This window comes from Engraulis encrasicolus, unplaced genomic scaffold (genome assembly GCF_034702125.1).
Source record: "Engraulis encrasicolus isolate BLACKSEA-1 unplaced genomic scaffold, IST_EnEncr_1.0 scaffold_43_np1212, whole genome shotgun sequence".
NCBI classification, from domain to species: domain Eukaryota; kingdom Metazoa; phylum Chordata; class Actinopteri; order Clupeiformes; family Engraulidae; genus Engraulis; species Engraulis encrasicolus.
Genome location: NW_026945742.1, coordinates 12,384 through 34,106, shown reverse-complemented (window position 1 = coordinate 34,106; position 21,723 = coordinate 12,384). Strand labels below are relative to the sequence as shown.

The window sequence follows — 21,723 nt, the reverse complement described above, 5'->3', positions numbered from 1 at the left end:
TTATTGATCCCCAGGGGGAAATTCAGGTATCCAGTAGCTTACATAAATACACAAATACACAAAAGCCCACATAGTCATCAGGGTGGGGAAAATACAATAAAATAATAGAGATAAATGTAGAAAAGGTAATTGTGCAAAAAGACATTCTGTGAGTTGGGATAGACCAAAGCAGAAAAAACATACTCTGTCAGTTAAGGTAGACAACAAGTGTTGATGGATACATCTATGATATAGTATAGTATGTAGAAGTAGGCAGTGTACAGAGTATGATAGGGGTTGAACATTCTTACAATGTCACAGTAAAGTACAGGTAAGTGTTTTAGGCAAGCACACACACACACCACACACACACACACCACACACACACACACACACACACACACACACACACACACACACACAAAGAGGTTCCCCAGTAACTGGGCCAGCTCCGACAGATCACAGTCTTTGCTTGTGGTAAGCAGGAAAAACAAGTATGAGTGGTCAAGGGTCAAAAGTTCCTTAGTGCAGTTATTGGACAGCACACGCGCGCGCGCGCGCACACACACACACACACACACACACACACACACACACACACACACACACACACACACACACACACACACACACACACACACACACACACACACACACACACACACACACACCACACACACACACACACCAAGAGGTTTCCCGGGCTGGGCCAGCTCTGGCATCTCAGGCAGTCCAGTCCCCTATGATGATGTTCTTCTTAGTGTCCTTCTGTGTGTTGTTAAACAGCTGAATTGCCCATGGGACAAAGGACTTCCTTAGTCTGTCAGTCCTGCAGGTGAAAGCACGGAGTCTGTGGCTGAACAGACTCAGTTGGTTAGTGAAGGTGGCGTTAAGGGGGTGATGCTGATTGTCCATAATAGAGTCTAGTCTGCTCAGTGTTCTGCTCTCGGTTATTGAGGTGAGTGTCTCCAGTTCCATGCCCACCACTGATCCCGCCTTCCTCACCAGTCTGTCAAGGCGTCCAGCATCTCTCTTCCTGATGCTTCCTCCCCAGCACGTCGCAGCAAAGAAGAGCACGCTGGCCATGACAGACTGGTAGAACATAAACATAAGTCGGTGGCAGACAGTGAAGGACCTCAGCCTTCTGAGGAAATACACATTGCCCTTCCTGTAGAGTGCATCTGAGTTTGTGGACCAGTCCAGTTTATTGTCGAGGTGCACTCCTAGGTACTTGTAAGTGCTGACAGTCTCCACTTTCTCTCCCCCAATAGAGACAGGCACCAAGGGTGGGATGGAGCGCCTGAAATCAACCACCATTTCCTTGGTTTTGGTGGTGTTCAGGTGCAGCTGATTGTTTTGACACCATCCCACAAAGTTGTCAACCAGTCCCCTGTACTCCTCCTCCTGACCATCTCTGATACACCCCACAATTGCAGTGTCGTCTGAGAACTTCTGCATGTGGCATGTCGCAGAGTTGTAGCTGAAGTCTGTCGTATACAGAGTGAACAGTACGGGGGAAAGCACCGTTTAGCTAGTGGCTAACTTCGCGTCTGCTGTTCTATAGGTTGTGATTCCAACTTGGCGTCTCTTACTTGGCTAGAGTGATCTCTTGCTTCTCCACTGGCAAGGACTTCGGTGGACAATACCAACGGTTACCTTGCGCTTTTCCCGTCTCCTGCACGCCGGTATGTATTATAGTGGGTTAGCTTGTGCCTTTACCCAGCCCTGACTGTTTGTTTTCTTACCATGGTTGTTAACGACGGCCATTATTATGGTTTCAGCGTGTGGTCGCTACCGGCGCCTCGGCCGTGTACCTCTGTATTGGCACTCCGACTGTGAGAATTGCACATCGGTGCACCCTCATCTCCGGGTAAGGTAACCTCTCGGCAGCAGAATCGGGTGATAGTGGGTGTCCTGCTAGCTTGGCTAACGCTCTCCTCCTCCCTCGCAGGTTGTATCCGTGTGGCCGTGGTCAGACACACCACGCGTTTAGGTGCACGAGCGGCGACTTTTAGCCCCGGTTGTGTGGTGCCTCTGGAAGCCGGGAACCCGTATCTCGGCTGCTGCTCCGGCCTCGGGAAATTGGACATTTGTGTGTGTGTGGCGTTGGCGCGCTTTGGTTCAGTGTGTGTGTGTGTGTGTGTGTGTGTGGTGTGTGTGTAACGATTGTGTGTGTGTGTGTGTGTGGTACGGCCACTATTAGTCCCTGGGCCAGAAGGCTAACAGGGCTGGACTAACTCTACTTCCCATCTTTTACTTTTGTTTGCTGTGCCCCTCTTCTAACCCTGTGTGCTGATTTTTGACTTAATCCTTTTGTTTATGGTTTTGTTTATGCAGTGTTTCGTTTTCTTTGCTTTATTTGGTTTGCTGTGAATTATTTAATTTATTTTCTTTTATTAACCCTTTAGAGTTGGTACCAACTTGAAAAGTCTAAGATAAGCCCCAGGGGCTGAAGTGTCTGTGTCTGTGCAATCCATTTGAGCCATGTTGGCTACCCCTAGTGACTACACTGTTTGTGGATCTGTGTGTGTGTGTTGTGGCAGAACACATATTATTTTTATACAGAGTGAAAAACATATTTTTATAATGAAGGTAATAATAAAGAATTGAATTATTAATTTTCACCACTGTCTCTGCCTCCATTGTGCACGAACCTGTGTTTGCCTGGTAATCTATTGTGCGGGTACATTGTGTGTTGGTCCGGGGTATCTGTAACTACCCCTAATTCATTTCCTCCGGGGGCTCCACCCCCGGGGGTGGCGTAGTCGAACTACTTCCTGTAACGGTCTCGCCCACTACAAATACAACCATAGTCGATTTCCGTAAGGGTAGAGTAATCATGACATACCATGGTAGAACCATGTTACTACATAAAAATCACAGTAATACCATAGTAAGCCATACAGTTATAGTAGGTTCAGAGTACTTACATGACATACCATGGCAGAACCATGATAATCATAGTAATACCATAATAAACCATGGTCCATTTTCGTTTTCAGTGCTGTCAGTACTTGGGCCCTTAGAATCTGTAAAACCTTTCCCCACCTAGCGGCACCCAGCGCGTACACACACACACACACACACACACACACACACACACGCACAATAGGAACAGAGAAAGTAAAGGAGGCAGAAGATCTGAGGCAGCAGTAGGCCTACAGTCAAGGGCACGGCGGGATTTGCAGTAGCAAGGCCAAAGGCAGGTAAAGCTTACCGGGGCAGGAGATCAGACAAGTAAAACAGGACTTTATATACAGGGGATGGTTAAATTGGAAAATGGAAATTGCATTAGTGTTTGGGTGTATGATAGGGTATTCCCACGTGGTCCCCTTTAAGTGAACCAAACTCAGTCCTCTTTAAGTGGACCAAAAAGCGAACCGACAGCAATAGGACTCAGTTCTGTTTTTGTTCATATTGTGAGTGTATTACAAAAATAATAGGCTGATCTTTCTGGTCCTGAGAAGCTTTTATGGTGTGTCACTCTTCTTTTTTATCACACTCGGTCCTTTAGAGAGCCCTCCTTAAGTGATTACATCTAGTCACAAGTGTAACTTGTCAAAACTCATAAGCAAACCGAACTGAGACCATGTCAACCAAGGTCTCAGTACGGTTCGCATCCGAGGAGTCTGGGTAGGCTTTGGAGCGTTCACATATGCGGAAATGCTGAAAAATGCTGAAAAATGCTGAATCACTACTCTGAGTTCGCTTAGGCGTCTGAAAGGGACCGGGTGTGAAAACGCTGTTAGAAGGAGTGGATAGGGAACAATGCTGCTGGGGTGGCTGTGGTAAGCTTGCATGCCGTTAGTTCAGGTCTAGGCCTAGGGCAGGGGTGCTCAACTGGCGGACCCAGGTCCGGATGCAGACCCAAACGCAATGTCATCCGGACCAAGACAAAATCCATCTGTATTTAATATGTATAAATTATACATGAGTTTTCGCTGCCATGTGATCTGTATTTCTGCGAAGCCAGTCTTATGACAAATAAAAGTATCATCACTATGACAACTCAGTGAGTGAGCAAGAGGCCAGTGCGGCCAGCGAGTGAGGCTATTTTCTGCATCGGTCCGTAGCGACTTTTTTGGACCCTGGAAACATACGAAATTTGACGAGTGGACCTTTTCAGTTTCTAGTTGAGCACCCCTGGCCTAGGGTCTTCCAAGGGCAGGCATACTAATTATATGATTGGTATATGAATATTGCATAACACAGTATAATATAACTGCTTATTTGACCAAATTCATCACATAATGTTGTGGACCAGTTTTAATAATATGTGCTTCTCCATGTACCACTTACCAGTGAACACTAGAGTGTGCATTTAAACGTAATAACAACATTCCAAATCAGTTGATTTGTCAGGCTGCAAATAACACTAAGTGAATAGAATCATAAAACTCATAATGGGTCTGTTATTGATTGAGTGTCACATTACGGGAAACTGGGAATATGGCTGGATGATAGTTCAATAGAAGGCTACTGGTTGGCTGAGGCGACTCCGCTCTCTCTCTCTGCTTCTCTGTTCTCTGGGGTTGAAACTGAGCTTTATAGAAAATAGAAGATATGCAAATGGTTACCCTATTGTCTGTCCCCTTTCTGTGTCATGGCACTTGAGCCAGGTTGTGACAACAGAAATAAATGCTATTTGCAAGTTATCTGTCGAAGAAAGATAATTAAATCTGTTTTTCTGCCTCCTATTGGCTTCGAAGATGTGATCTACAGGCCACTAATCTCACTGCTTCCTTCATGACCAAGCTTGGTGGACTTCTGAAAGAAGGCATGCATCTCTTTCTGTTTATCTCCAGTAGAAGGCCTCTACTGGAATGCTCCCGTCATAAATCCTCTCTTTCGGTTGGGTATTCTAATCCTCCTAATAGCACGTTTTACTGGAGGTCCCTTCTGCTGGTACTAAGATGAGAAAACCAGCTTTTAATTTGTGTGGGCCTTCCTCATGGAATACATAAAGTCAAACATGGACTCCTGAACCCAGTATCAAGTACAATTCATTCAGATATAAAACAATCATCAAAATGAAGCGCCATATAGATGTTTAGAGATCGTCTGACACACATGAAAGATTTTGTTCTTGTCTGTCAAATGGTTCCGCCACAACAGCAAAACTAACATCACTGTATTCACTGTATTCTTGCGGGTGCTTATGACCAACTCTCTGGCCCAAGTTCATGTTCATGTTCATATTCCCATGGCAATTCATTTCTTCTTATTATTTATCATTATGATGATGATGCTGATGTTATTATATTATTAATATTTAATATATTCATATTTAATATATTTAATATTATCAATATTATTATTATTATTATCATTATTATCATTATTATTATTATTATTATTATTATGTTTAGTAGTAGTAGTAGTATGTTATGACTGTTATTGTTATCACCCACACCAGTGGGGCAGCTGTGGCCTATTGGCTTGAAAGACAAGAGTTGCTATTCCTACTTCAATCCCTGACCAGAACATGGCTGACTACCATTAGCTACTTAAACTTTGACATGTGACAGAAGACAGACAGCTCATAGCTCAGGGTTAGTCAGTGTAATTCACTAATCCCAAAAAGATGCAGGAAAATAGAAATTAAACTTGAACACCAGTTGACCAAACTCTGCCCTGCCCAGTAACCCATGGGCCTACATGTAATTCCCAGTCACCCATACCAATGAAACCAGAAAAAAAAATCAATTCAATTCAATTCATTTATTTCTTCAGGACATTGCACATTAATGAACATATACATACATGCACATATATGTAAATGTGCCAGATTGTAGCCCAAAGGCTAATTTCCATCTGGTGTCCAAAATAGGCCGGCAAGATGTTTACAAGCATTATAAATTAAAACCCCAAACATACATCTAAAACCAAAACAGACTGTTAGTAACAAAATAAATGAAACACAATATAGACGCATAAAGCACGTCAATAAGAAGAAAAAAAAAAACTGCTCCCAAAATAGGGCTATGTGTTATGTGAGTGTGTGTGTGTGTGTGTGTGTGTGAACGCTGTGTAGAGGTTCAGACTATCAGTGTTTGTTGGGCTCGAAGCCACTTTTTAATCTCCATCTTAAAGGAGGCTAAAGAGGGACATTCCCTCATATGTAGTGGAATAGAGTTCCATAATGCCTTTAGTAGATAACGCATTTTGGCTAAAGAAGGCTAAAATCCTAGTTTTGTTCATTCAGTGCAATTCAAATTACATTACACTACATTCCACTGCATTTGGCAGACACTTTTTAACCAAAGCGACTCACAATCATGGACATAATCATAGCCAATATCACTAGCAGATCCGAAGGGCACAGGAAATATGCAGAACAACAATTAGAACATAATTTCATCAATGCAATAACAACACAGAACCAACTAAATAAAACGCTAATAACTGCAGCAAATCTGAGAAATTACTGAAAGAGTAAAAAGGCATTGTCATAATATGGGTGATGCACAGTATGAGTGCATAATGTATTCACATTTGGTATTTTAACTGACAAGTTGGAATGATTGACTTTTGATAGCGACCCTGGACAAGAGTACTGCACGTAAACATTCTAACACAACTAGTAAGATTATATAGGCCTACAGACATTAAAAGGTTAGATACCACAGGCAAGACTTCCTTACGTAACCTTTCTAGATTTGTTACTCGGTAAACCAACTCACGATATTACTGAAGACCCTTTTAGTACGACCTTTAAGTCCAGGCTTGCTCTTTGCCATTTTCTGAACCACAACAGCTTTTTGTCTCACTACCGTTAACTCTTGGATGCGCTCGTTATATCCAGGTCTACACTCCTGTTTCTCGGACTGTATCATCAGATCAATGTACTCAGTAGTAGACAAAGGATCTGGCCGAAGTGCGATGTCTTTCAGACGTGTCAGACATGCATTGACAGTATTCATCATCTCAACAACCTCCTCCTGCACTAGCTCATATTCAAGGTTCAACTGTGACATCATTTTCTCTGTGGTCATCTGCTCTCCAAGTGCTTCTTCAAATTTTGTCTTCAGATTCTGGTACGTCCTCTTTTCTTTCACACGTTGTGTCTCAAATCGGTACTCCATATTGTGATGAATGTTCCATATACATTTTCCAGGGCAAACTGTGCAATACCCATTAGAACCTATTGCAACACAGCCCCTTTTATCCTCATCTTTTGGTATTCTACAGTGACGGTGGCAGGTGAAAGTGCATTGAAGGCAGTTGGTGATGTATTCTCCTCTTGGAATATCAATCTTCTGAGGTTTCTCAACCTCTACTTCATATTCAAAGTCCCTGTTCTCCTCAACTTGGTTCTTGTGTTTGTCCAGTGCTGCTTCTGTTGTTCGTATTTCCTCCATTTTTGACAAACCCTTTTGGATGAGTGGCTGCAATCCCTCAACAGTTGCCTCCAGCCGATCACGCTCCTGGAGAACTTCCTTTGTCAGACTCAGACTTTGGGTTGTCATTGTCTTCAGATGAGTGAAGAATTTCTTCAGGCTGCTTTTCCCCATTTTCCAGAACATGTAATCAAAATCCTCCTCCTTGTCCTCATCAGAAGAGTCTTTGCCATCCTTATTCTCTTTGATGTTGTTGGCAAAAAGTGCAGAGTTGTTGAATTTGAAATAGATGAGGGTCCCATCCTTTTGTTTGGCACATGGAATGTCGGCCTCTTTGATGGCTGCCAGTACTGGAGGAGTTTTGGCGTCAGCAAAGGTGACCAGAGTGATGATGTTGCTGGCGATGTCCTTACCAAACACAGAGAGAATAGCATCAAAGATGTACCTCTGTGTGTGTGTCAGACGAGCTAAAGCAGCCTGCACTACAAAACACACAGCGTCAATTGCATCAATGCCATCCTTATTTGTGAAGAACTGTTTTATTTGGTCTGTAATCTCCTTGTCATGTTTGATCCCTCTGGTGTCCCCGAACCCTGGGGTGTCAATGATAGTGAGTGAATATGGAACTTGGAATTCATCTGTGTGGTAAATCTGATAGGCTGTCACCGCTGAGGTCTGACTGTGTGCTTGAGTTTTCTGAGTATCTTCATCAATCAGTTTAAATCTCCAGTCATTGTCCCAGTCAACTCCCAGTACGTAGTTGATTATGCCATTGATGAGGGTTGTTTTGCCAGATCCAGTGGCACCAACAAACATGATGGTTTTGTTTGGGGGGTTGCCTAATGGCTTGGGTTTTCCAAACTCCATTTTTCTGAACTGAACTGTGGTTGCCTTTTGTAAATTTAGCCCATACACTGGTAGGGTTACTGGTGGGTTACCTGATGGCAACATAGTGAACCTTTTTTTGTCCTGTGGCCCTTCCCTGGTTGTAGCCAGTAAAATGTCACCATAGTCACTCATTCCACTCTTTGCATCTGTGCGCATCCTGATGGAGTAGCTAGTGTTCAGTTTCAGGTTCTTCAGAGTAGATTTGTACATTTCTTTTTTTGTGTCTTGTTTTTGCCAACGACTGCTGTGTTCCTCCTTGTACTCAATAAGGTACTGCTCTACACCTTCACAATTTTCTGGGTTTAACCAGCTCAGTGTAATTGAATTTGCCTTCTTTTCAATTACTTTCACATTGGTTGGTGGGCCAATGTTGGTTGAGTAAGCCTTCACATTCTCAACTTTTGCTTCAGTTGGTGGGCTAATAGTGGTTTTGACAGTAATAGCATCACTGCTGATGGAATAGCCAAGTTTACCCACAGCTGTGACTCTGATCTCATACTCAGTATCTGGTTTCAGTCCTGATAGGGTCACTGTTTTCTCGTTCTTCTGCACAGGGTGAGAAATCCATTCACTCTTCATTCTGAACTCTACCCGGTGCTCTACAGTGGCAGAATCTGGGTCTGATACCCCAACTGTTAATCTGTGGTATGAAACATCAGAGGTGGTTGGAGTGGCAGGTTTGGATGGAGGAGTGAAGGGGACAGGCTCATCACTCCCATCTTCATATATGAATATACAGGCTCCAGGGAAACGCTCATCATATTTGGATGCTACAATGAATTTGGTGTCATCACTGCTGTCCAACTGCTCCTTCAAATGCTTAAACTGTTGTAACTGTTTCCTCATCGTTTGCCTTGTATCAGCAGAGATCCACTCTGTATTTCTGTTCTGTAGAGTGTCAGACTCTGGACATTCATTCATCATTCCTGCTGGAGAAAGGAAATGTGATTGTTTCATGAGGCTGCTATCAGGCTGGTCTATGGAGGTAAATGTGAAGCTCACAATATTTGTGATGTCTAGATCAGATAACAGACCATCCAAGTTGTCATCTAATTTTGCACCCAGTTTCTCTAGCTGCTTGAGGAAGGGAGTAATTGTCTCTGATTCCTTTTCCTTCACGGTAAGCCACTGAACCAGGTCTTTACTGTTGAATGGAGATTTCTCATGTGCTTTAAGGATGTCTGCAAGGTCTCTCTCCTCTTGTACACCCCCTCGGATAGAAGGAAGCACTGACCCAAGCTTCTGCACAAACTCCACCTTGTAGTGACGGCAGTTTTGCATGAAGGTCTGAAGCTTCTCCTTCATGGCAGAGAAGGTTGTTGCTTCTGTGTCCTTCAGCAGGTCATTGCATCTCATCTCTGTCTCATTTAAGTCCTCTATCACTCCTGATGTGTATGTGATGAGGCTGTTGCTGATTTCTCTTTGAAGTTTTGCAGCTTTTGAGTCCAGCTTCACCAGAGGGTACATCCACACCCTGACTGGAACAGCATGCTCACCATCCTCTCCAAGCAACTTTGGAAGTTGTCTGTAAACATTCATAGCCTCGATAAATGATGATGGATTGCTGGTAAGATGGAAATCTCCGTGGAATGTGCAACTGAATTTTTCCAAGGCACATTTCTCTCTTTCATCCATGTCAAAAGATGCCTCTGCACTTATTTTGATGAATTTCAGCTTATCCATCATCAGTTTGGCTTCCCCCTCAACGTGTTTCTTGTCTTCGTCGTTAGATGATTCTCTGTCAAACATGAAATAAGCACTGGCCCCGTACAAGATGGCAGTGACAACATGTGTGGCTGTGCGATCTTCAAACACGTTGGGATGGGATACCTTACCTCGGCCCAGGTGAGACATTGTAAGTGCTTCATATCTAGTTGTTGTTTTGTAATTAAGAGTGAGCCGCTGTTGTTTGTGAGATTTCTTTGTGTCCTGGAAGTATTTAGCTGATCCTGACACATTCACTAGTCCTCCAAGGAGACTTAGTTTTAGAGATCCAGATACATTCAATGAATTTGACTTCTCATCAATGGAGTCTGATGCTGTGATATTGAATTCTGTGTTTTGGTGTGTTGTTTTACGAGTATTCTTCTGCAGGTCATCATAATTCCACAATGTTATACCTGTTGGGAAATTAATAGTTTTGTTAAGGAGATCAATTAATTAAAAAATCTATATTTTGCTAAATGTAGGACATGCTTGCTTGTGTTGGCATTATACCATCCTTGCACTACATTATTCTTATTTCATCAGCTTATGGTTTTTGGTTACTGATGTTAAACACACTGAACTGCATAATGCAAGGCAAATCCATTTTACTTGTATAGCGTATTCCATACACAAATGCAGTTCAATTTGCTTTACAAAAATAAAATGTACAAATAAAAGCATGAACATTTGTTTGACACCTTTCTGCCCTCCTGCTCTGGTGAACCTGAACCTGAAAGCCCTCTGCCCAGTGTTGCCAGATGTGTCTGCTCAAATCCCGCCCAAAAGGTTCTCAAAATGCGCTAAACTCCGTTCAATTTCAACAAATTGCATTGACACCTATGGGCCCAAATCGCCAATTGGCCAATTTTTCCCGTTTTTACCCACACACGGCCATCCCAAGTAGCCCAATTGGGCGGGTAACCGCCCAATCTGGTAACACTGCTTCTGCCTTTTGATATTGAATGCTGCCTTGACCTTGTCTTTACTGATGCCTCAATTCTTATCTGCCCAGTTCCTCTGCACTGCTGTTGTGTGTGTCAAGTGTCAACCCAGGATTTCCAGACCCAGCAAGTGAGCCTGAGACCTATAGCCACTAAACTGACATGCCATTTAACACGCGCGCACACACACACACACACACACACACACACACACACACACACACACACACACACACACACATACACATACACATACACACACACACACCCCCTTCCCCTTGAATCCTTTAATAATCCGTCGTGACACAATTTTGTTTCTCGTCTGTCTAGGCTGTGAAGTGATAATGATATTAAACAGTACTGGACTGTCCCTTTGCTCTGTTGTTGTGTACACAGATATCCAGAGTGACTCAAGGCTAGTGAGCCCCAGTCCCATCGCCACTACCAAAGGAGATGCCATTCAGTCATTGGAACACACACATTCTCCCTTCCCCCTGAAACCTTTAATTAACTGTCTGAAGTGAACGTGACACAATTGTGGTCCTCGTCTGTCTGTGACAGTGACTTCAAAATAATTATAATCAAAGGTTGATAGTTTGGATTACAAAGAGAAAGCATCTGAGAAAAGCTTTGTCTTGTGTCTGGTTTTAAAACTATCAATGGTACGCTCTAGGGGATTTTTTTAGCATCGTCTGGAAGCTGGTTCCAAAGCTTTCCGCTGAAGGCTGCCTCACCACTTTGTTTAGAAATTGGATATTTCCAACAAGTTTTTCTCCATTGATCCATAGTTGTGTATACAGCTGAAACATATCCAGTATGTATCTGGGTCCCATCCCATTTTAATTATGATATGTTGGATGTCAGCAGCACAGCCATGGTAATTTATTGGGTTTTGTCTTCATAATGTGCTTAGTGGCAGCACAAGTATACAGTATGTGTATGAAATGTATACTACTACGTGAATAAGACTGCCTTGCCTTGGCAGCTTTACGAAGTTAGTGTTAAAAGGTTATCCAATTAACATGTTTACTGTGATCCCAACAATACCTCTTATGCTTTCTATAATTCTGTAGGTATGTGTTTGATATCCGTTTGATCCTTGAGCCCTCACCTGGAACAAGGAAATCCTTTCTGCAATCGTACAACATCCCAAGAGTAAACGGCCTCCCCAGGGCAGCAGTCTCTATGATGTCCTCAGCAGACGATGCCATTCTTCATGCACAATTCTGCACCTGTTGCCTAGCAGGGGTTAAGGGAAAGTGAAAGTCAAGATAAAGTGAAATACACAGCACGCTACAGCACACAGTTCATAAACAACAAACTTCTCTTAACCCCTTAAGACATGGCATTATAAATTATCTGTTATCAGAATGCCAATGACCAAGTCGTAATGTATTTCTAAAGGCCCCGTGTCAAGTCATACTAGTGTAGTACTATAGTAGTTAACTTTCAATGTCTATTACAGCGTGCCACAGGAGGTACGGCGTGCATTAAGGGGTTAAGAAACAGTCCACCTTATTTCAGGAAATTGTTTATCTTGTAGAATATTAGTTAACTTATCTTTTTATCTGTGTCTGCAATGCATAGTTAGCCTAACAGAAGCCATATTTAAGGCAGCAATAAAATGGTACCAAATAAAATTCAATGTACTTGTAAACCACAGGGCAGCCTGACAGATGGTCAGGAGAGCAGTGTGTTGGGACATCAGGGTACCTCTGTCACAGAGGAAGCTACTATGCTCAGGGTAGCTCTGTCACAGGGGGGGTGGGGGGGGGGGGGGTAATGCTCAGGGTACCCACAGGGGGGAGCTACTATGCTCAGGGTACCTTAGTCACAGAGGGAAAAAGCTACTATGCTCAGGGTACCTCTGTCACAGGAGGGAGCTATGCTCAAGGTACCTTATGGGCTCTGCATACTTCACGTGCGCACTTTGGCGCGTTTGGCGCGAGAACCATTAATGACGTCATCACTTCCGCCAGACTATTCATACTTCTTTCGCTCGCATTGTCGGAAGTGCCCTCTGCTGTTCATGAGAGAAACGGCAGTATCTTTCGCAACTCGCAGCGTGAGTTCTACGGATGTATAAAATAGAGAGCCAAACACGGCTGCTGTAGGGCTACTGAACGTCTGACTTGTGACTTACCACATTGAAACATATATTTTTTGTTGTAGCCTACATTGCCAGATCATTCCAAGACCATGTGAGAGCATTGTTCTGGCGGCAGAATTTATAAATAGATTGCCGAACACAACGTGCTTCTGAACAAAGTAAACAATTGTTTCACTGAACAACATTTAAGAGAGAAGATAAAATAACTCTCTAGGACATTTTATTATCCTCAAAATGATGCAGGATCCATTCTGTAGTAGCCTACAGTAGTTGTAGCCTATCTTCGCAACTCCTGCTTTGTCTGCCTACCTGCATGGTCGCTGGTGGCGCACGACAAGTTACAAAAAATGTGGGGTGCACGACGTCGCGCCACGGCAGCTCGCGCCACGGCGTGTGATGTCATTTTGGGTCACGTGACGGCGCGAGTGAGGTCGCGAGTGAGGTCGCGAGTGAAGTATGAAGGAGGCTAGCGCCAGTCACGCCAAGTATGAATCCCCCTTTAGTCACAGTGGGGAAGCTACTATGCTGCTCAGGGTACCTTAGTCACAGTAGGGAAGCTACTATGCTGCTCAGGGTACCTTAGTCACAGTGGGGAAGAAGCTACTATGCTCAGGGTACCCACAGGGGAAGCTACTATGCTCAGGGTACCTTAGTCACAGGGGGAAGAAGCTACTATGCTCAGGGTACCCACAGGGGAAGCTACTATGCTCAGGGTACCTTAGTCACAGGGGGGAGCTACTATGTTCACGGTGCCTTAAGCCTGATACATAGTCATACTGTGCAGACTTGGGGTAAAGCATAGACGTACTGTCAGCGGGGGGTATATTCCTCATAGTCGTCCTGCGTGCAAATGCAGGAAAGGGCGTGGTGTTTTTTTCTCACCGAGAATTCAACGATGTTGATGACGTCAATTCACCTCCGTGACAACAGGGGGCGAACTAACTCATTCAGTTGAGCCCAGAATTAATCACAAAGCTAGCCAGCTGGCTATCTAAAACGTAATATTCCACTAGCAGCCTACTTCTAAAAGTTGGGGCATAATTAGATGGTACAACATCAGTTTCTTTTTAGTCAAGTATTACATGAGATTAAATGCCAAACAAACGCCGTTTTAAAAGACAATAGACAGCCTGAATGGCCATTCACACCTGGGGCCTAGTAGTAGCTATCCAGCTAAATCAGTCATTACAAACTCAAAGCTAGTTGACTAGCCACCTGAAACGTAATTCTACCACTAACAAAGATGCTTCTTGCTATTCATTTTAAAAGTTGTGGCGTAATTAGACATGAATGATAGCATACAAGATTCTCTCTTTATTCATGTTTTACAGTTCAGGTGGTTAAAATGCCAAACAAAAGCTGTTTTTAAATACAATAGATATCTAATGGCCATAATTAACAGCTAGCTTAGCAACTGTCAGCCAAACCCATTCAAACTCTACAGGACATTAGCGAACCCTGTTTTAATGAGCTAGCTGCCACACTACAAACGAACAAAGAGGCTTCTTTGCTACTACCAAAGTTATATCATTTTCATGATGGCCTTTTATGGATATTTTAATTGTTTTTTGGGAGTTGTACTACTGAAATAAAACACAGTTTCTCTTCTCCCTGTCAAGTAAACTCCAGTGATTTCCTGCCAAGTCAACCGCATCGTCGTGTTTTTCCTTTTCCTTCAAACTTCGCGGTAGGGTAGAAGAATAGAACACCACTGACCTATCAGGGCCAAGTACTCGCGGAACTGCTGCAAGCACATTGTCTTTTCTAACTTTCTGGCGAAGTGCCGTTACTAGTTCTATCGCATCTGGTTGTCTAGTCAAGACCGCGTCGTTAGTTCTATCGCTTCTGGTTGTGTAGTCAAGACCCCGTTACTAATTCTATTGCATCTGGTTTTCAAGTCAAAAACCCCAACCGTATCTCACTCATTTCGAGAAGTATTCACGAAAAAAAATAGCTTAATTTTCGTGGTGCATTCACGTTATTGCCCGCCTTTCGTAAAGTCTTCACGAAAATAATAGATTCATTTTCACGCTGCCTATTCACTTGAATTGCCCGACTGTTGCCACATGGTAATCAAACATTTCAAACAAGCAATTTAGGGTTAGGTTTAGGGTCAAGGTTAGGGTTAAGGTCAGGGTTAGGGTTAGGTTTAGGTTTAGGGTTAAGTAGGGTTAAGGTTAGGGTTAGCTTAGGTTTAGGTTTAGGGGACATAAGGCGTAAGTACCGAAAGGGCGTCGAATTAGTGACGAGTGTATCAGCAGTGTTCTGTCAGCACCCCCTCCCCGCCCCTGCGGACGTTTGGATAACCATAGCAGTAGTGGGGCAATTCAAGTGAATAGGCAGCGTGAAAATTAATCTATTATTTTCGTGAAGACTTTACGAAAGGCGGCCAATAACGTGAATGCACCACGAAAATTACTCTATTATTTTCGTGAAGACTTTACGAAAGGCGTGAGATAGGGCTCAAAACCCAGTCGTCAATTCTATCGCATTTGGTTGTCAAGTCACCCCAACATTCTGCGCGCGTCCTTACATGCCTCCGATAGAGGCGTGTCTCACAAGATTAGGAAGTGGTGCCCATAGTAACGTACCAAGCGCAGTGGTGAATCTACTTTCTCACGAAGCCTTAGATCAACATATTAATAAATTAATACTTAAATGCTGGTAACCGGGTGATCAGCGGAATAGCGGCCTTCGAGGTGTCCCGATATCAAGGGAAAATGGACTTGGCGAAGCGAACAGCCCTTCGGCTGCGCCGTCGGGCTGGTTAGAACGCTCCGCCTCGTCCATTATTTCCCTTGATATCGGGACAGCTCGTCGGCCGCTATTCCATACATATTACATTATAATGTAGTTGTTACCTCATGGGAACATTGCTTATTTTGCATGGTTTATTTTGGTGTACATTAGTTATTTAACCCTTCTGTTGTGTTTGGGTCATTTTTGACCCGTTTTCAAGTTTAAGTGTAAAAAAACCCCACACTTTCCTTATATAGATATAGGCATAGATTTTTGGTTGTTGTATGCATTTCTGAAAAGCTGTTGGTTGCCCTTTGTCCTCAGTTTGGTGATTCATGGTGAGGAAAATGTATTTCTTGCCTTTTTTTCCAGCTTCTTCACATTACAAATCTAAGATGGCCGCCGGACAGTCCCATACACTACAATTTGTCATATCTCCTGTTGTGAAAGGAGTACAGCTGTATTTCTGCTGTCTACTCATATGTTTTCATGGTCAGGGAATCCATTTCTGTATTATATCATGAGAATTTTTGCACATTTTTTCTGCAAAATACATTTTTGCACATTATTTTGTCAAAAAAAAAACGTATCAAAAATCCATAATGGCACCCAACCAACTGGTCGTACAATTTCCATGAAGTTGATGTGGCAATGAGATAATGGTCCATGTTCATAGCATAGTGGATTCAAATGAATAGTGTGATTTTTTCATGTTCATTGTTATTTTGCATATTTACCACACTACAACAGAGATACTGTTGCTAAGGGGACATCGATCACTCGGCGGCCATATTGGCTACGCGTCGGGGCTTCTAATTCAGATTAGTAAGACTTTCTTGAATGGGGAGTTAATGGGGAAATCAAAAGTGGGACAACTGAACGGTACAAATCTCATATGGTTGGAATCGCGGTGAAAAAACTGGTTCTAAAGGCAGTCTTAGAATGACCGCATACATGAAAGAAACACTTTAAAACAGCGTTTTTCTTTATGCTATTTTTGAACTGCGCATGCGCAACATTCCACGACAACGTTCTGTTTTGCGGCCGGTGGGAGCAAATTCCGTCGACTTCACCTCTTCCGGCCGGCTGTCAAACGGTCATCCATTCTTTGGTCATCGTACAGAAAAGAACACTGGATTTATTTTCTGATAGCCTAAGCAGTAAGCACAATAAAAAAAAATAGGCTATTGAATAAATTAATGATGTAGCCTGCCTCAAAATTGGTGTTTTAAATTGTGATAACATGTTGTTGCCTATTACTGATAGGCTTAATAGCTATGACCAACGGTGAAAAATATAAGAGAAAAAGCAAAACGGATCAAAGTTGAATGTCTTGCAGACTTGCTCCCGTTTTGCTTTTTCTTAGCCTACTTATTTGTTTTCAACCCTAAGAAAAACCACAACAGGTGTGCACATGTCTATGCACGGCCGTTTTTTGTTTCCGTGATTATCTGTCCCTTTGTCCTGCACCTGCTTTTTGGATGGGCACAGAAAGGTGATTAATGGTCGATTTGCGCACTCTGCCCAATTCACCATGACTACTTGATATGCTCAGGGTACCTCAGTCACAGGAGAGGCTACTCTACTGATATGCTCAGGTCACAGGGGAGGCTACAAATACAATATCTTCAGGGTACCTCAGTCACAGGGGAGGAGGGAGGGCTCTGGTCATTCACTCCTCTCTGGTGGTATCAGGAATCAAAATGGAAACTCCCACAAGGCAAGACGACCCCCTGAACTAAACACATACAATAAAGTAAATTACATAAAATAGCTTGGCAAAACTACCAAATGTCCAAACATGTTATAGGCCTACAAAAATGTTATTCTTTCACGTTAGATTAGTTACACTGTTGTCTGTTTACAGATGGTTTTTACACTATGCAGCTGTACAAATTTCAGACAAAATCCTGACAAATTCCATGTTGGCATTACAATAAAATTTATTCTACTCATAATAAGCTATTCTTTGTTTTCTTGTGGAATGGATTACACATATTCCCATTAATATATAAAGATTGTATCAACTGTAACATTTTTTTTTTAATCTTCCTTAATATTTTGTCATAGCCTCATTGCCCATATTACATCACGGTCCGAGATCCTCAAGCACTGAAACGCTAAATATTTATGCACAGAGTCAGAGTTTCAATTGTCTGGAAGCTCCATGGAAAGAAGACATGCATCTTTGAGCTCCAGAACCTCAGCTGTGTGAGGATGTTTTAGTCTGTGACTCTTTGCCATGTAGGCTATTTTTTCTTACTTTGGCTGATGATAGCCTAGTTATTTTTGTACATTTTGTAAATAGACTTTAGGATCTTCTGTTTTCATTTTCGTTGGGTTTCTTTAATTTAGTCACTGGCTCACTGCCTCTCACCTGTGGACTCTAAAAATAAATGGTGAAAATCCACCGCTTGCCTCTGCCGTATCTGTGTGCCATAGCCTTAAGACCCCTCGACACTCTACATTATAACATTTAGTGGCAGCGGTGGGATGGTATTGTGAGGCCATCGGAAGCGTACCCATGGTGTGTGAGCCGTAATTCCATGTGAGGGACCCCCAGGATTGGTGACCCCCGTGTGAGGGACCTCAGTGATAGGTGAAGCATTGATGATGGGGCACACTGGATGGGAGAAGCATGATGGGCAGTTGTGTGAGGGACACCATGAGTGTGTGAAGCGCACGGGTGCGCTTCCCGAAGGGGAAGGCAGTGTGATGGAGTGACCATTACTAGGGTTGTGGGTGTGTTCTGCCTTACATGCCAACGAGCCTGACTCTTTGGTGTAGCGGTCAGAGCCACGGTTTACTACCCCAGAAGGTCTGGGTTCCAGTCCCGCCTGGGCAACTCTACTCCCCTTCTCTACACACGTACCCCTGTAAAATAGGCCTGGCATTGTCCCTGGTATGCTAAACTTGAGCTAAATTCCAAGGCAGTGTGGTTGTTGTTTTTTTTGTTTGCTTTACTTTTATCTTTTGGTGAAACTCATACCAGAGCACAGCAGATAAATACCCAGGCACGAACCCCTGTAAAATAGGTCTGGCGACGCCCTTGATATGCTAAACTTGAGCTAAATTCCAAGGTAGCATGGTTGTTTTTTTTATTTTTTTATTTTTGATGTTTTGGTGAAACTCAGACAGGGGCACAGCAGATAAATACCCAGACACGTGCCCCTGTAAAATAGGCCTGGCGACGCCCCTGTCTTCAACTGGGTGTTTCTCCAGGGGCGCATCCTACACCACCCATTATGTGGCCTGATTTCTTGTAAATGAGCTGTGTTATCAGAAACTGTGACGAGGCTGTAACGCCTACACAGTAAATTCTGCAGTGCTCATTTAACACTTAGAGAGTTGATTTGACATCATTTGGACTTAAATGAACTCTATAAGTGTTGAATTAACACCGCAACATTTACTGTGTACTTTTTACCCTCGACCAATGACAGAAGAGGAGGCGAGGTCCGCGAGGAGACCGAGTCTACTTAGAGTGTATATTTTGATTAACAGAAACCAAGTTAACACAAAAGTATAATCAACTTGCCATGTCGTTTTCTTTGTGATTAACACTTTTACCTTGTCATGGCAGTTTGGACCACATCATTTTTGCTACTGTTATCTATCCCAGAGTGCATTCACATTTATTTTCAGAGGTCTAGTCTACTACAGTTATTAAGTTGTTGTTTTTTTCAATCACTACCAAGCTTCTGTGCAATGTTCAGGTACTTTTGTGAAACCATAAATACAGTTATGACACCATATGCTTTCCCCAGCCATACAGTAGACTTATTTCATTCTGTTTTCACACAATTTACAGTCAATGAATAAATTACCCTCAACAGCATTTCCCCCCTTTTCATTACTTTTACTTTTTACTTTAAAAGTAGCTCATAAAGTGTATTCTTTTGAACTATTACTTGAACCGGAATCTTCAATTATATATTATAAAATTATTTTATTTATAAATAAATATTTTTAAACCCAAGTATCTATACCTTTACATTAGTATTAAATTTGAATACTTTTATACCTCTAGGTCAGCGGTTCTTAAACTTTTTTTTTTTAAACACCCCCTTACCTGTGCCCAAGACAAGCAGCGCGCTGCACACCCCCAAGCAAAACGCACTAAACAGTGATTTAAGTGATTAATTACAATGAGTTTTGCTTGCTACATTAATCAGTACCTTTATAATTTAACATGGGGACCAAAACATGTAATTAAGCGGGCTTGCGGAGCAAGAGCAGAGCTCTTGCAGAGCAAGGCCCGTTTATAGTAATCTCTAAGTCCTGTTTAGTTATTATTAAGCGGGCTTGCGGAGCAAGAGCAGAGCTCTTGCAGAGCAAGGCCCGATTATAGTAATCTCTAAGTCCTGTTTATTTATTATTATTATTGGTTCTCTTGTGCAGGGGCAGCAAAAATAGAAAATAGAAAATGGATCTCCTCCTAGGCCTTTCGAGATAGAGACACCGTTCAAACACTAAAACGACCGGCTCGGCTTGGAGATCGCGTATCGTTATAGGCTTCTCCGTGTCTCTTGTCGTTTTCCCGTTTTTGGCGATTTTGTGAAAGCCTGGGTCTCCATTGAAAACAGTGGTGGAACCTCCATGAACCAAAGTTCCGCCACTCTAAAGATTAGAGTGTAGGAGGCTTTTTCGGTCATAAAACATCAACACTTTCACCTAGAAGTTTAGTTGACGCGTTGTTAGCGAGCTCTATGGGATGTCTCCAAATTGTGAAAGTTTCATCTCCCAACTCCCAACACTTTTTAAATGGCAGGTTTGTAAAAAAAACAGACCTGGCTCTATGGAGAATCCCATTCTTTCGAAAAGTGCATTTTTCAAGAGATCAGCGCATGTCCCACACGGAGGTCCATTTGTGCCTGAAAAATTTAACCTATAAACTTCATTCAAAGACTGTTAGAGAGATCACAAGCATGACTCCGATCTGTGAAAAGGACACGTGCCAACTCCTTTTAGTTTTTTTACAACGATGTTGTAAAGACAAAAAACTCATTATCATTTTCTCCCCTGTTAAAGGCTCAATACTAACTGTCTTTCAGTCAATCACAACAGGTGCAGCCAGTGAAGGATTCCATTTCAACTGTCACTGTCTCAAGATTCCATTCTTAACGAGCAGGTGCGAGCAAGCATTCTAGAAGTCCATTGTTCAGCTCTGCAATGCAATGTCATATAGTCTTGCTGGACTGTGTATGACAATTAGCTGCTTGGCTTAGTGGTAATGCATGCCGCTGCATTAGAGAGATGGAGGTTGAGGGTTCAAATCCCACCCGAAGCCATGTTGATTTTCTAAATTATATCATATGCAGCGTTCCTTGGCCGACTTAAAATGCCATGTATATCATTTAGTATGGATGGCAAATGTGCTGAATTACAGATATTGAGGTTGGGTGTTCGAAACCCAGTCAAAGCCATGTTAATTTTCAAAATTATATCATATGCAGTGTTCCTTGGCCAACTTAAAATGCCATGTATGTCATTTAGTATGCATGGCAAATGTGCTGGATTACCGATATGGAGGTTGGGGGTTCGAATCCCAGTCAAAGCCATGTTGATTTTCTAAATTATATCATATGCAGCGTTCCTTGGCCGACTTAAAATGCCATGTATATCATTTAGTATGGATGGCAAATGTGCTGAATTACAGATATTGAGGTTGGGGGTTCGAAACCCAGTCAAAGCCATGTTGATTTTCAAAATTATATCATATGCAGTGTTCCTTGGCCAACTTAAAATGCCATGTATGTCATTTAGTATGCATGGGAAATGTGCTGGATTACAGATATGGAGGTTGGGGGTTCGAATCCCAGTCAAAGCCATGTTGATTTTCAAAATTATATCATATGCAGTGTTCCTTGGCCAACTTAAAATGCCATGTATGTCATTTAGTATGAATGGCAAATGTGCAGAATTAGGGATATGGGGGTTGGAGGTTCGAACCCCAGTCGAAGCCATGTTGATTTTCAAAATGATATCATATGCAGTGTTCCTTAGCCAACTTCAAATA

The 21,723-nt window shown here is 42.6% G+C and overlaps 1 protein-coding gene across 1 annotated transcript; it reads right to left on the bottom strand.

Moving 5' to 3' along the window:
• Nucleotides 1-5,685: 5,685 nt before the first annotated feature.
• Nucleotides 5,686-19,910, bottom strand: LOC134444063 (uncharacterized). Its single transcript, XM_063193536.1, has 3 exons — nt 17,342-19,910; nt 11,967-12,094; nt 5,686-10,327 (listed from the first exon to the last, which is right to left on the bottom strand). Exons 2-3 carry the CDS (start codon nt 12,064-12,066, stop codon nt 6,642-6,644), a joined length of 3,786 nt encoding a protein of 1,261 aa, XP_063049606.1. The 5' UTR covers nt 12,067-12,094; nt 17,342-19,910; the 3' UTR covers nt 5,686-6,641.
• Nucleotides 19,911-21,723: the final 1,813 nt, after the last annotated feature.